Source organism: Humulus lupulus, chromosome 1, assembly GCF_963169125.1.
Source record: "Humulus lupulus chromosome 1, drHumLupu1.1, whole genome shotgun sequence".
Lineage (NCBI taxonomy): Eukaryota > Viridiplantae > Streptophyta > Magnoliopsida > Rosales > Cannabaceae > Humulus > Humulus lupulus.
The window spans coordinates 85,697,883-85,712,013 of record NC_084793.1 but is presented as its reverse complement, the minus strand read 5'-3'; the positions used below and the strand labels follow the sequence as shown (position 1 = coordinate 85,712,013).

General features: G+C 35.0%; 1 protein-coding gene across 1 annotated transcript; it reads left to right on the top strand.

Annotated features, from left to right (window-relative positions):
* The first annotated feature begins 10,327 nt into the window (after positions 1-10,327).
* On the top strand, positions 10,328-11,789 carry LOC133817693 (uncharacterized). Its single transcript, XM_062250275.1, has 4 exons — positions 10,328-10,603; positions 10,694-11,057; positions 11,178-11,236; positions 11,328-11,789. Exons 1-4 carry the CDS (start codon positions 10,328-10,330, stop codon positions 11,787-11,789), a joined length of 1,161 nt encoding a protein of 386 aa, XP_062106259.1.
* Positions 11,790-14,131: the final 2,342 nt, after the last annotated feature.

Here is a 14,131-nt window from a genome sequence, read left to right as displayed (position 1 = left end):
ACCTAATAGTTTAGGATTCTAAGTAAAGTGATAAATTGCAATTAAGGTATTGTGACGGGTATTTTAATTGTGATGAGAAATAGAACCTAGGTTAAATGAATTGCATGCTTAATGAATTTGTTGCCTAGATTAACCTGTTTCCACAAAGTGTAATGCTTTTATTAGGTTAAATAGATTGCATGCTTAATGGGTTTATTGCTGGGAAAAATGGGTTAATTAAGAGCGCTTAGCTTTAATTAATTATATTAGGGAAACTGGGATAATTGACTGCTTAAGTGTTATCTGCGGGGTTAATAGTTTAATTGGGAATAGGGAATATTATTCATCCTTGTTGATAGATTGATTGTTGAAGGTGGAGAGTAATTCTTGACTATTTCTTTAATATCGTTATATCCTTAGTTATTCAATCGTTGATATTTATTTCATTTTATGTTTCCAGCTATTAAAACTAAAACCCCTTTTTAATTTCAGTCTAATATTATTTTGAATAATAATTTGATCATAGTCCTCGTGGGTTCGACCCTTATTTACCGCTATACTGAAGTAGCTAGTGTAAGTGAATGAAAAATTTATATATATATTTAAATTTGATACGGCATACGACACGCATCAAATTTTTGGCGCCGTTGCCGGGGACTATTGTAAGTCATTTTTATTATTCTATTTAATTAACTACATACTCACTAGTTTAAATTTCTTGATTGTAGGTGTATATATCTGACAACGATACTCAAGAAAGACTACAAGCCATAAAACAATATCTTGAGACATCATCGTCCCGCTCTTCAAGGACTATCACTGACAATCCACTATTTCAACCATCAAAGAGAGTCAATCCAGTACAAATACCATTACCATCTGACGACGATTCTGACTCTGAAACATCAGTTAAGTCTCAGATGGCGCAAGAAAGGACGTCGAAAGAGTTGGCAGCGCCGAATCTAGACCATCAACCTCTGTGTATTCAATATCCAGCGTTGGATGTTAAATTTGAACTCAAATCGGGCCTCATACATTTATTACCATCTTTCCATGGGCTACCAGGAGAGGACCCAAATAAGCATCTGACTGAATTTCACATAGTCTGTTCTGGTATGAAACCAGCTTTAGTAACGGAAGAGCAGATTAAATTAAGAGCATTTCCATTTTCTTTGAAGGATGGTGCAAAGGAATGGCTCGATTACCTTCCTCCTGGAACCGTTAATACCAAGAATGAAATGAAGACATTGTTCTTGGAGCGTTACTTCCCCGCATCTAAGGTTTGTAGTATAAGGAAGGAAATCTGTGGCATTCACCAATAGACTGGGGAGTCATTATATGAGTATTGGGAGAGATTTAAGAGGCTATGTGCCAGCTTCCCCCACCACCAAATAAGTGAACAACTCTTGATCCAATACTTTTATGAAGGACTATTTCCATTGGATAGGAGCATGATTGATGCAACAAGTGGAGGAGCACTGGTTGACAAGACTCCTGCTGTAGCTAGGAGCTTAAATTCTAATATGGCAGCTAATTCTCAACAGTTTGGAGTTCGTCAAGAAGTTTCAGTTAAGGGATTAAATGAGACAAACTCTAAAGTAGAACAGCAGCTGGCGCAATTAACTAGTATGGTTCAACAAATGGCTTTAGGTCATCAAGTGAGACCTTGTGGCATATGTCAGTTGGTGGGGCATCCTACTGATGCATGTCCCACACTTCAAGAGGATACCAATGAGCATGTAAATGCAATGGGAGGATTCCTAGGGCAACCTAGGCAAAGGTATGACCCTTATGTTATAACTTATAATGAAGGATGGAAGGAACATCCTAATCTTCGATATGGGAATCAACAACAAACTGTACCAACTAGACCACCAGGATTTCCTTATCAACAAAGGCAACAACAACCCTATACACCTCAGCCTCAACAACCTATTACTTCACAAGCTCAAGAACCATCTATGGCAGATATGCTAAAACAGTTAGTAGCTTCCAATATACAAACTCAAGTAATTCTTCAGAGTACTCAAGTGTCTCTCAAGAATTTGGAGAACACAATAGGACAGATTGCTACATCTCTAAGCAAGCTTGAAACTCAAAATTCTGAATGGTTACCTCCCCAACTAGAGAAGAACCCAAGAGCAAATGTAAGTGCGATAACACTGCAAAATAGTATACAATATGAGCCACCCACACAACCTTTATCGACAACTCCAGTGCAAAAGTGAGTAGTAGACAACTCCATCTATGATGAGCCATCAACACAGAAAACATCACATAAACCAACTATGCCAACTTATGTCCCTCGTCCACCTTTTCCAAGCAGATTGAAAAAGTTTAAGAGAGAGGAAGCTGACAATGAAATTCTTGAGACTTTCTGAAAAGTTGAGGCAAACATTCCATTACTTGATGCTATTAAACAAGTGCCACGTTATGCTAATTTTTTTAAGGATTTGTGCACGAATAAGAAGAAATTGAAGGGTGATGAGAAGATAAGTGTGGGGGAGAATGTCTCTGCCGTTCTCCAAAAAAAGCTACCACCAAAATGCAAGGATCCTGGAACCTTTACAATTCCTTGTATGATTGGGAATAAAAGGATTGAGAGGTGTATGATTGATTTGGGAGCATCGATTAATGTCATGTCATATTCAACATATGCTTCTTTAAACCTTGGGCCTCTAAAGGAGACAAGAGTTATTATTCAACTGGTTGATTGCACTAATGCTTTTCCTTTAGGGGTAGTTGAAGATGTGTTGGTGAAGGTTGACGGACTTGTCTTTCCAGCAGATTTCTATATACTTGAAATGGGGGATGCATCAATACCCAATCCGACACCAGTTTTATTTGGGAGGCCATTCTTGATGACGACAAATACAAAGCTGGATGTTAGAGCTGGAACACTGACAATGGAATTTGATGGCGACGTTATCAAATTCAATGTGTTTGATTCTCCTGGTAAGATCAAGGGGAAGGAGACTTCATTGAATGACCCACCATGACAATCATGACCACATCATTCAGTCGAGCTAATGACATTAAACAAAGCAAACTTGCAGGAGTTTTTCTTACCTTTATCTTTTTATTTTGCATTGATTTTTTGATTTAGTATATGCTTTGAGGACAATGCATAAATTAAGTGTGGGGGAAAGGAAAACCGTCTGTTCAATTTTTATTTGTCATTTCTTTAGTTGTTATTTGTGTTTGTGTTGTTTTTTGTTGTTTAGTTGTTTATAGTGTCATTTAAAAAAAATAGGTTGTTATAAGCATGGTTATGTTGAAAGTTGTCTGTCAATGATAAAACTTCTGATTGAGATAAGAATATGTTTAGGAAATTGATGAATTCTGCATGAATTGTGTGCTTAACTCTTGTCTAGTTGTTACTTAAGCTTGATCTTTAATTTTTAAACATAATGTGTTCAATTAGATTTACTTTTTCACTATTGTTTGGAGATATTTATGCATGCTATCATCTATATATATAGTCTCGACCACTCTAGAAACCATTGATTAATTGTTTGAGACGAAATCCTAAGTACACATGATTAGGAAGATGATTAAGGCATGTTATTTGGATCGTTGAGCCTATCAAGCTTACCTATGAAATTAAATATCCTAGTTTCCCATTTTTGAGCCATAATGACTAATCTTTTTCTTTTATAAGCCAAATATCAGAACCTTTGCAACTTAATTTTTTTTTATCCTTTTTGTGACCCATTACACCATAGTTTTATTTGATTGTTTGATTTGGTGGGTTGGATTATGGATTGTAAGAATGGGAAGTTGTATTAGTTTGTTGGATTATAATGTGAAATTATATGATTTACTATTTCTTCCAATGAGTTGAATTGAAAAGAAAAAAAAAATAGAAAAAAATCTGCATTGAGAAATATGAAAAAAAAAAAAAAGTATTGCAAAAGTATAAGTGCGGGGGAAGTAGTAAGATCAATGTGGAAGGAAAAAATGGAAAGATTATGTATTTTCTTGAATTGTATGAGAAATTTGTGGGAAGATCTAGAGAATTGAAAAAAGAAAATTATAGGATATGGTGTGATTTAAGCTTGAATATTCATTTTTCATCTACCTCTAACCTTAGCCTCACATTACAAGCTTTTAAAGACCTTTTGATTCTTGATTATGTGTGTTTACATTAGTGGAAAACAATTGGTCAATGTCTATAGAGTGGATGTTTTTCAAGAAAATATTATTATAGATGAGACTTTAAAAAATATTATGGCATGTATAAATTGATTCGAATGATTGTGTTTTGGAAGGTTTAATTGTGCATAATCATAAATAGATCGAGTTTAAGTGATGACTAGACGTTGAGTTAAAATTCTAAGGAATGTGGAATTCGAATTTTTCTTATAACGTATTTGGTTGATCAATCTTTGGGACAACAAACGCTTTTGACAAAACCATTGTTTATGTTTTTATTTGCTTATGTGTTTAGATTTTATTTTGTTTGCTCGAGGACGAGCAAATGTCAAGTGTGGGGGAATTTGATAAGTACCAAATTTGTCTATTTTTAATTCATTATTATTCTATTATTATGTGCTTGATTATTTATTTATATATGTTTAATTAGTTTATTTTGTGTTTTTAGGATTTTCAAGACATTTGGGTGAAAGTGAATGAATTTGGGATGTTTTACAAGCAATGGTTAAGCTCGGAATTACAAGTCTGATACTTCACACTTAATTTTGATAACTTTCTGATACTGTTTTGGAAATATACCTAGAAATAAAAGTTTTATATCTTTTTCTTAAATTTCTATAGCTTGTTGAATCGTTCAATTCTGAGTTATATCGATGAAGTTATGCTTAAAATACTTTCAGTCACTGCAGCAGAAGAAAATTGAAAAACGGGAAAACTTGTTACGGCCGCGGCCTGGGGGACAGAACGTAGTGGCCTCGGCCAGCAAGGTCCCAGGCCGCGGCCGAAGCCCGATTTTCTGGAAAATACATTTTTCTAGTGGCCGTGGCCACCAAGAATCACTGGCCGCGGCCGGCGGTGGATTTTTTTCTTAAATTTCAATTTTTAAATGTAATTTTTGGGGGGCTATAAAAGGGATTAGGGTTAACTTTTATTATAACTTTGGATTGCGATTTTTAAAGGCTAGAGCAGCAGAGGAGGAGAAAAAAACATCATCATCTATATTCTTCAATCTAGTTTTTCTTTCTTCTCAAAACTCTTTTATTTTAATTGAATATTTATATTTATGAATATAAATATGATTATGGAGTAGTTTTCTTTATAGTTAAGGGTTATTTCAAAACCCTAGATATGATATCTTGAATGCATTGATGAATTTTATTCCTTTCATTCCCTTATATTAAATTGCTTCTATTTTTCTATTTTAATGTCATGGATCTTGTAAAATCTTGTTTAGATTGCCACTAATTAAGGTTTTGCATTGTTCTACTATCATCTTAGGATTTCTATTCACCTAATAGTTTAGGATTCTAAGTAAAGTGATAAATTGCAATTAAGGTATTGTGACGGGTATTTTAATTGTGATGAGAAATAGAACCTAGGTTAAATGAATTGCATGCTTAATGAATTTGTTGCCTAGATTAACCTGTTTCCACAAAGTGTAATGCTTTTATTAGGTTAAATAGATTGCATGCTTAATGGGTTTATTGCTGGGAAAAATGGGTTAATTAAGAGCGCTTAGCGTTAATTAATTATATTAGGGAAACTGGGATAATTGACTGCTTAAGTGTTATCTGCGGGGTCAATAGTTTAATTGGAAATATGGAATATTATTCATCCTTGTTGATAGATTGATTGTGAAGGTGGAGAGTAATTCTTGACTATTTCTTTAATATCGTTATATCCTTAGTTATTCAATCGTTGATATTTATTTTATTTTATGTTTTCAGCTATTAAAACTAAAACCCCTTTTCAATTTCAGTCTAATATTATTTTGAATAATAATTTGATCATAGTCCTCGTGGGTTCGACCCTTATTTACCGCTATACTGAAGTAGCTGGTGTAAGTGAATAAAAAATATATATATTTAAATTTGATACGGCATATGACACACATCAGTTGAACTTGTTGATTAAACATACTTGAACATTCTGCTTCTGGCTAAGTGTTATGTGATTGTTCGCATGGTTTGCGTAGCTAGGGCTTGGCCCCATTAAGGAACATGGTTATCACAATGTTTGCATTTAATTGATGATATTACATGATTAATATGTACACATACTTGTATTTTCTGAAGTATGCATATCTGTATCTGTATCTGTATTTGAATACCTGGCTCAGGGCTTGACTTATTAGTCAAGGGCGGCAATAGCGCCCTGCGCGCTGGTCAAAACGCTTAGGCCTGACCAAGAACGTACTATTACGTTGGCCAACCCTATGGTCGTTGGAAAACAAAGCGTTTGGTTAGCTCTATGGCTAGTTACTCAGAGCTAAGGGCAAGGGCCAAAGGTGACTCTATGGTCACATAGCTAGGGCATAGGGCCCAGAGTTAACTCTATGATCATTTATTTTATAATAGTATGCATGCATGAGTAGGTTATTACTGTTGGACATGCCCGTTATGTATTTGGAATATGTATTTACTGTTCATGCATATATTTAAGTTTTCTTGTTGAGCCTTAGCTCACGGGTGCTATGTGGTGCACGTAAGGGGAAAGGAAAGCTTGACGAGCCATGAGTTGGAGAGCTTCGGTGGCGGCGTGTACATATGAAGCTACTCGTCCATCACGACTGACGATATTTCAGAGGAACTAGGGTTGTATCCCTTATTTTGCCATTTAGGTCAGTTGGTTGTAACTTTTGATGTATACAGACCCTTTTAAACATTTGTTTGTAATATTTTGGGATCCCATGTATGTATGAAACTTTTAAATGAAAATTCAACAGTTCCTTTGACCAAAAAAAATTTCCCTGACCCTTGACGTTAGCCTTAGTTACACATTTATGATCAAATGACTTGATTAGCAAGTCTGACACTATTTAAAGTACACAGTGTAACGGTCCTGGATTAGGAGGATGTTACATGAGCCCTAGATTTGTAGAACCTTTTGAGATCCTGGAGAGGATTGGTCAAGTGGCCTATAGATTGGCCTTACCTCCGGCATTGTCGGTCCTGCATAATGTATTTCATATTTCGATGTTGCGAAAGTATGTATTTGATGAGGCTCGCGTACTGAGTTATGAAGATCTGGAGCTGCAAGCAGACTTATCCTTTTAGGAGCAGCCAGTCCATATATTAGGCAGGAAGGACAAGCTCCTGAGGAATAAAACCATACCTTTGGTTAAGGTATTATGGAGGAACAGCAAAGTCAAGGACGTGACCTGGGAATTGAAGTCAAACATGCGGGATCAGTATCCCGAGCTGTTCAAGTAAAATTTTGAGGACGAAATTTCTATAAGGACGAGATGATTGTAACGCCCCAATTTCCCTAATATGGATTAGTGCCTGGATTAGGGGGCCGAAAGGCAATAATTGGGTTAATTAGGTGCTTATGTGTTATGAACATGTTATTATGTGAATTGTATTATGATATGATTATGCTTGCATGTTTAAGTGTATTAAATATGCATGTGGACTCGTTTCTTATTAAAAGGACAATTTCGTAATTTTGACCCACTGGGAGTATAAATGTAAATATGTATGATTTATAATTGTGACCACATTATTATGTGGATATATTTGAGTTACCCGGCACGAGGCGATTCTAGGGAGCAAGTTAGCGAAAAAGTCACAACGGGGTAAAATACCTAGCTTGGGGTGAGCTTAGGGGTATTTTAGAAATTTGGTCAATTACCGGGAATTAGTGAGTAACAGGAATTAATTGATGAATATTGGTTTGATAAATTATTTGGGATTATATGGGATAATTTGAGATTAGTGGGAATTATGTCAAATGACAATTTTGCCCTTAAGGGTAACCTTTGAGGTTAAATGGGGCAAGGGGCATTGTGGTCATTTGACCACATGGGTTAGCTAACTAGGCCATCAACTGGGCACTTAGGCTCACGCGTTCAAAACATTTCTATTGGGTTTTGGGAGCTTTTAGAAGCATGAAAGGAGTGTGCCTAGAGATCAAGTGTAGAAGCCAATTCTTGGTGAAGATTGTAGCCAATTCTTGTGGAGTAGCAACTCAAGATTGGGATTAGAGATTGCTAAGGCCATACTCTGTTGGTGTTAAATGATTAAATCAAAGGTACACAACGGAATATATGGACCCATTTTAATAAATATTAATACTAGTCAGGATCATATACATATATAAATATTAAATCACATACAAAACAGATTAGGGATTACTTCTTGTAGTCAATCAAGTGTCCTTGAATCTTTTTGTATAAAATCAATGATCTACCCATCCAATAATCTGAAAGATCACACCTTGCTCTTCTAGACTAATCCTCAAACACACAAGCACGTGTGTGGGCACATAGGATTCAAAAGGTTGATTTATGTGACTCTCTAGATGTACTCAACACATGAGATCTAGAGATGTTTGACTGAGAAAAGAGGTTTTAGAATAGTTTTCAAGTTTAGAGAAAACTATCACTTTAGAGAGAGAGTCTGTATTTTTAATCTCTAAAAAATAAAAGCTTTTTTTTTAAAGTTATGTACTATCAGACTTATATAAAATTATTTAATCTAATTAAATAAACTTTATTTTATTAAAAATAAAATTAAAATTAAAACTAATACGATATTTATATTTAATTATTTATTTAAATCATATTTAAAAGGAATAATTAAATAACTAATTAAGCAAACTTATTTGAAATTCAAAATTCAAATCCCCGGGATAAAAATCCCTGAGTTAGACGCCACACATTGTACTGTACAGTGTGTGTCAGCCAGCCCTATTAAGGTTTCCCTAATTTTCTCATTTGTTTATTTAATCAAATTTTAAGATAATATATTTATCCCAACATAAATATCCCAACATAAATATCAGTTAATTCAAAATTAACTTTATCTTAAAATATCAGTTTTAAATTAAATAAATAAATATCATATTCTAAATAAGATATTTATTATTCTCTCTCTTTATATTAATCCAAACAAGATTAATATTAATTTTAACATATAGTTTTTCAAAATAAAAACTGTTAATTCCATTTTTGGCATATTTAATTTGATGAAAATATTTTGTATTTTCTTATTATATTCAGCTGTATCTAAATTTATAGTATTGATATATGTTTTATTTGTTTTAAATAATAAATTTATAATTGATGACAAACTTTTCTATATTAGAAAAGTTTGCCAAAAATAGTGTGGCTTTATTATTATAAAAACAAATATTTTTGAGTTGTCTTTTTCCAGCCAATTACCTCATTATATCTGACCATATAATTGAGTTTTATTGCATGATCAGGTTATAAAAAGGAAAGCCTTGATTCCTACATCAAATGATGGATTGTTACCATATATAGCTCACAATTCTGTAGCTACAGAATTAGGAAATCTTGTCAAACTGAAGAATTCTTTTCGGAAAGTTTCCTTGTGGGCTTAGGTCGGTTTAGACTGTGTATTAGTTGCCCAATATGAGTATAATGACTATAAATTCTCATATTGGCTGCTAGGTTTTCATTACCTCTTTTTGTATTTCATTCTTATTTGTAAAATAGAGTCTTTGTTTTGTAGAGGTGAGTTCGACTCTACCTCTGTTTTTCAGTATCCTTGTAAGTGTTTTGAGTCTTCAAACAGTTCTAAAAGGAGGAGAACAAAGTGAAAACCTTCGGGAGAAAGTTCTTCAAGCCTTTGGGAGAAGGTGGTTCAAGTCTTGCTTCAGGAGGAAGCAAGCACACTTCAAGCAGATCGAAGGGAGTTCGTATTCTTGAAGGTTCAGCAAGGTTCATTTGACAAGGTGGAATACATCAAGCTTGCGACATATAATAAGAGGGAGTATATTTATGCATAAGTAAAAAACTTTGTATTTTTTAGATCTTACTAATGAATCTTATCTCTGGGCGTGGCCCCGTGGACTAGTAGCAATATGCAAGGATTGATGATACCACGTAAAAAAACCTTGTGTGTTTTTATTTTCTGCACTTTAGTTATTTTATGGTTTTCTAGTCTGTAGTTACAGAACCCTAGTCTATAGCTACAGAATATCTGTTTTAGTACCAAATTAATTATTCCGCATTTAATTAATTGATTAATTAAATAATAAGTTGGTAATTATAAAATACAGAATTTCAATTGGTATCAAAGCAAGTCACTAAACTCTTAGTGAGATCTTGAGGTTATATTATTCCGTTTAATTTGTTTTGTGTGAGGTGTTCTTCTTTGCAAAAGGAAACTCCATCACTTGGCCACAACTATTAAATGATACTAATTATCTATACTGGAAGGTCAGGATGAGGGCATTCATCAAGTCACAAGATGAGAGGGCTTGGAAATCTATACTCTTGGGTTGGACTCCACCAATTGAAAAATATAATAAAGGTAATTCAAAGGTAAAATCTGAACTTGAGTGGTCCATTGAAGATGAAAAATTATATGGTTACAATAATAAAGCTTTGCATGCAATTTTTAATGGTGTTGGTGAAGACTTTATAAAATTGATATCATCTTGTGAATCTACAAAGGAGGCGTGGAAAATCCTTCAAACTCAGTTTGAAGGTACCGTTGATGTAAAGAGATCACGCTTTACCATGTTGCAAACTAGATTTGATGAATTAAGAATGTTGGAAACTGAAACTTTATCTTAGTTTTATGAAAAGTTGTCTGATATTGCAAATGAGTTTCTTGCCTTGGGAGAAAAACTAGATGAATCTGTGTTGGTTCGAAAAATAGTTCGTGTAATTCCAGACAGGTTTGACACGAAATTTCTAGCAATGGAGGAGGCTAAGGATTTTGGCAAAATGAAGGTTGAGGAGCTTACAGGTTCGTTAAGAGCATTTAAGCTAAATCAACAAATAAAGAAAAAGGGTAAGCCAAATCCTTCAATTGAAAAAAGCAAAGGTATTGCATTTAAAGTTTCTAAAAAAGATGTTTCTGATGATGAAATGACCTTGTTAACAAGAAATTTTCAAAAGTTCTTGAAAAAGGTTGGAAATAAAAAGAATTTTTCAAAAACTCCAAAAGGTAACACCTCTTCTAAACCATTTGTTTCTAACAATAAAAAGGGTATTCAATGTCGAGAAAGTGAAGGATATGGTCATATTCAATCTGAATGTGCCAACACATTGAAAAATAATAAAAAAGGTTTTAATGTTACTTGGAGTGATGATGATTCTGAAAGTAGTGAAGAGGATAATGAGAAAGTTGCTTTAACCAGTGTTTTGTCAAGTGCTTTTCAGGAAAGAGGAAAAAAATTTGTGTTTAAACAATACCTTGACTGATGTCTATAAAAAGGAAATTGACTCTGACTCTGACTCTGACGAGTCAGAACTCAATGAGGAATCATTAGCTGAATCATACAAGGTAATTTATGGTAAGTGGTTACAGGTTTATACTGAAAATCGTTCCTTGGTTATAATGAATAAAGAATGGTCTCACAACATCAAAGATCTTGAAGAAAAGAATAAATGTAGTGAATTTGAGTCGTGTTCAAAAAATTCTGAAATTGTATTTTTGACAAAAGAACTTGACAAATTGAAAAGAAATATTAAAATGTTAAATCCAGGTTCTAACATTTTTGAGGAGGTTCAGAATTCAGGTCAACAGAGTCATGCTGGATTGGGTTTTGTTGAAACTCAATCGAAAATGAATACTAAATTTGTTAAATCTAAAAATATGTCTTCTGGATATTCTGATTCAACTTTGCAGGGTTCTGTTTTTACAGCTGAACGTTCTGTTTCTACAGAAATGAAGTAGTCAGGTAAACCTAAAAATTATTTTGGGAAAAAGAAACGTTTCATTCCCTCTTGTCATTTTTGTGGAGTAAAAGGTCATATTCGACCTAGATGTCTTACTTTGCAGAACAAATGATGTAACGCCCTAGTTACCCCAAGACCGTTATGGTGAACGATGAACCATGAATTTTACTCGCTACCCGAGTTCTTTGGTTAAAAACGTGCTTCTAGGTGTTATTAACAGGTTAAGGTGAAAAACCAATCAAAAGGGAAGGATATATTTTATTTAAAACATAAAATTGTTCATGGGCCCATCAAAACATTATACAAGTTATTTACAACTCAAAATGGTCATTACGGTTTGAAATTTACAACCCGCCGACCTAAGCAGCAAAAATAGGGTAAACCCCCTAGTTCCTCTGAGAACTCCTTGGCCGTGGTGGTCAAGCAGCCGCATATGTACACAGCACCACCTAAGCTCTCCACTCAAGGACGGGTGAGCTTTTCTTTCCCTTTACCTGCACCACATAGCACCCATGAGCCAAAGCCCAGCAATAAAACATAATAATGCAAGCATATAATATCAAATGATGATCATGATAATCATACAGAGCTTATAGCTCTGAACAAATGAGTGAATATCACTTTGTAGTTACATTAACCATAAATGAGCTTATAGTTCTTAATCAGATGAGTGATTTAACACTTGAGGTTATGGTAAACCATAATGAGTGACTGACGAGCAAGCCACTAGCTTAAACAGATGAGTGACTGATGGGTAAGTCACTAGCTTAAACAGATGAGTGACTGACGAGCAAGCCACTAGCTTAAATAGATGAGTGATTGATGGGTAAGTCACACGGGGCTCGGCACCCACAGCCATGTGACTAAATAGTCACTGTGGCTCTAAGTAACTAGCCTTTAGCTAGACAAGCACTTATAGTATTCATCGAACTTGAGGTCGGTTCGGCATTAACGCTCTTCTGAGTCATTTAATGCAGATGTCGATTAGATCTAATCTTTGTTGGCTGGCGTTGAACACGCTAAGTTCGTTCTTGACTTATGAGTCAGCACTGTGGGACCAGTGCCCAGTACCACTGCCGAACTTGACTAATGAGTCACAGCATCACAGTTGATACTGACACTATTGTCAATTATGACTATTCAGTCAGTACCATACACAAGTGAGCAAGATTTTCTAAGCATTCAATATTCAATCCATGTCCACATTTAAACATTCAACATGCCTCATGACTAACCATGCATGTCACATATGGGGTGCAGTTTTCTTACCTCTGATTCGAGCGAGAAATAGAACAAGAACAACCCCTAAGAACGATTGACCTTTTGATTCCTTAGCAGCTACCTAATCATAACCAATTATAACCTTCATTAATGAAAATCAACAATAATAGGGTCTTGACCTAAACCCCACTCTCGGGACCTCGAAATGTACCCACACAGTGAGTAGATTCGATCCCTGGCCTTAAGGATTGAAACCCCGAGCCAAAAACCCTTCAAAACACTCAAAACGGGATTATGAAGGAATAGAGTAGTGCCCCAGCGCTCTACTCATAACTAAAAACACCCTACACCAACCCTGGGTAGCGCTGTAGCGCTCCCTTGTGGGCGCTATAGCACTACACCCAGCCAGTTTTGCCCCTGAACTTCTCCCCTTCGACTCCTTCATTTCCAACTTGATTCAAATGCTTCCAAACATCAAATTAAGTGCCAAATGAACCCAAAAACCATCCCCACATGTCCTAAGCATCACAACCCCAAGAACCCTAGCCAAAAATTCCAATCAAATCCATTCAACCTACCTAGAAATCTTAGCTGAAAACCAAGAAAAAAACAAAGCAAACCAGAGATTTAGTGGCTAGATTCTTACCTCAAGTTCAGATTATGATGCTCTTCAATGGTGGAATACACTCCCAAGCTCTCAAGACTTATTTCCCAAGCTTGATTCCTCAACTTAAGCTCAAAAATCCAAGAAGAAAATGAGAGAAAATAGGTACGGGAAAAGGTGCAAAAGATGCTCTATTTTTCCCTTCCTTCTACAGCCTTCAATGGCTTTAAACATATCACATGGTGAAAAGACCCTTTTTTCCCTAGGTCACTTAAGGCTTTCTAAAGACTCCCAAGGGTAAAATCGACATTTTCCACCTATTTCGTTAATCATAATTAACACTCTCCAATTCCCGTTATTTTCAATATTCTCAAACACCAACAATTCATATCCCATTACCATTTAATTCACAGCAACACTCTAATCATTAAAAATCACCCCGAGACTCGCCCTGAGCCCCGAACTTAATCCCGTTATGACTAAACTGCTAATTTGCACTCAAGATCGTCTCATGC

Coding starts and splice junctions, on each gene's coding strand:
- LOC133817693 (XM_062250275.1), top strand. CDS start 10,328: ATGAGGGCATTCATCAAGTCACAAGATGAGAGGGCTTGGAAATCTATA. Junction 10,604..10,693: donor AGTTTGAAGGTACCGTTGAT/GTAAAGAGATCA, acceptor TTTTATGAAAAG/TTGTCTGATATTGCAAATGA. Junction 11,237..11,327: donor GTGAAGAGGATAATGAGAAA/GTTGCTTTAACC, acceptor GTCTATAAAAAG/GAAATTGACTCTGACTCTGA.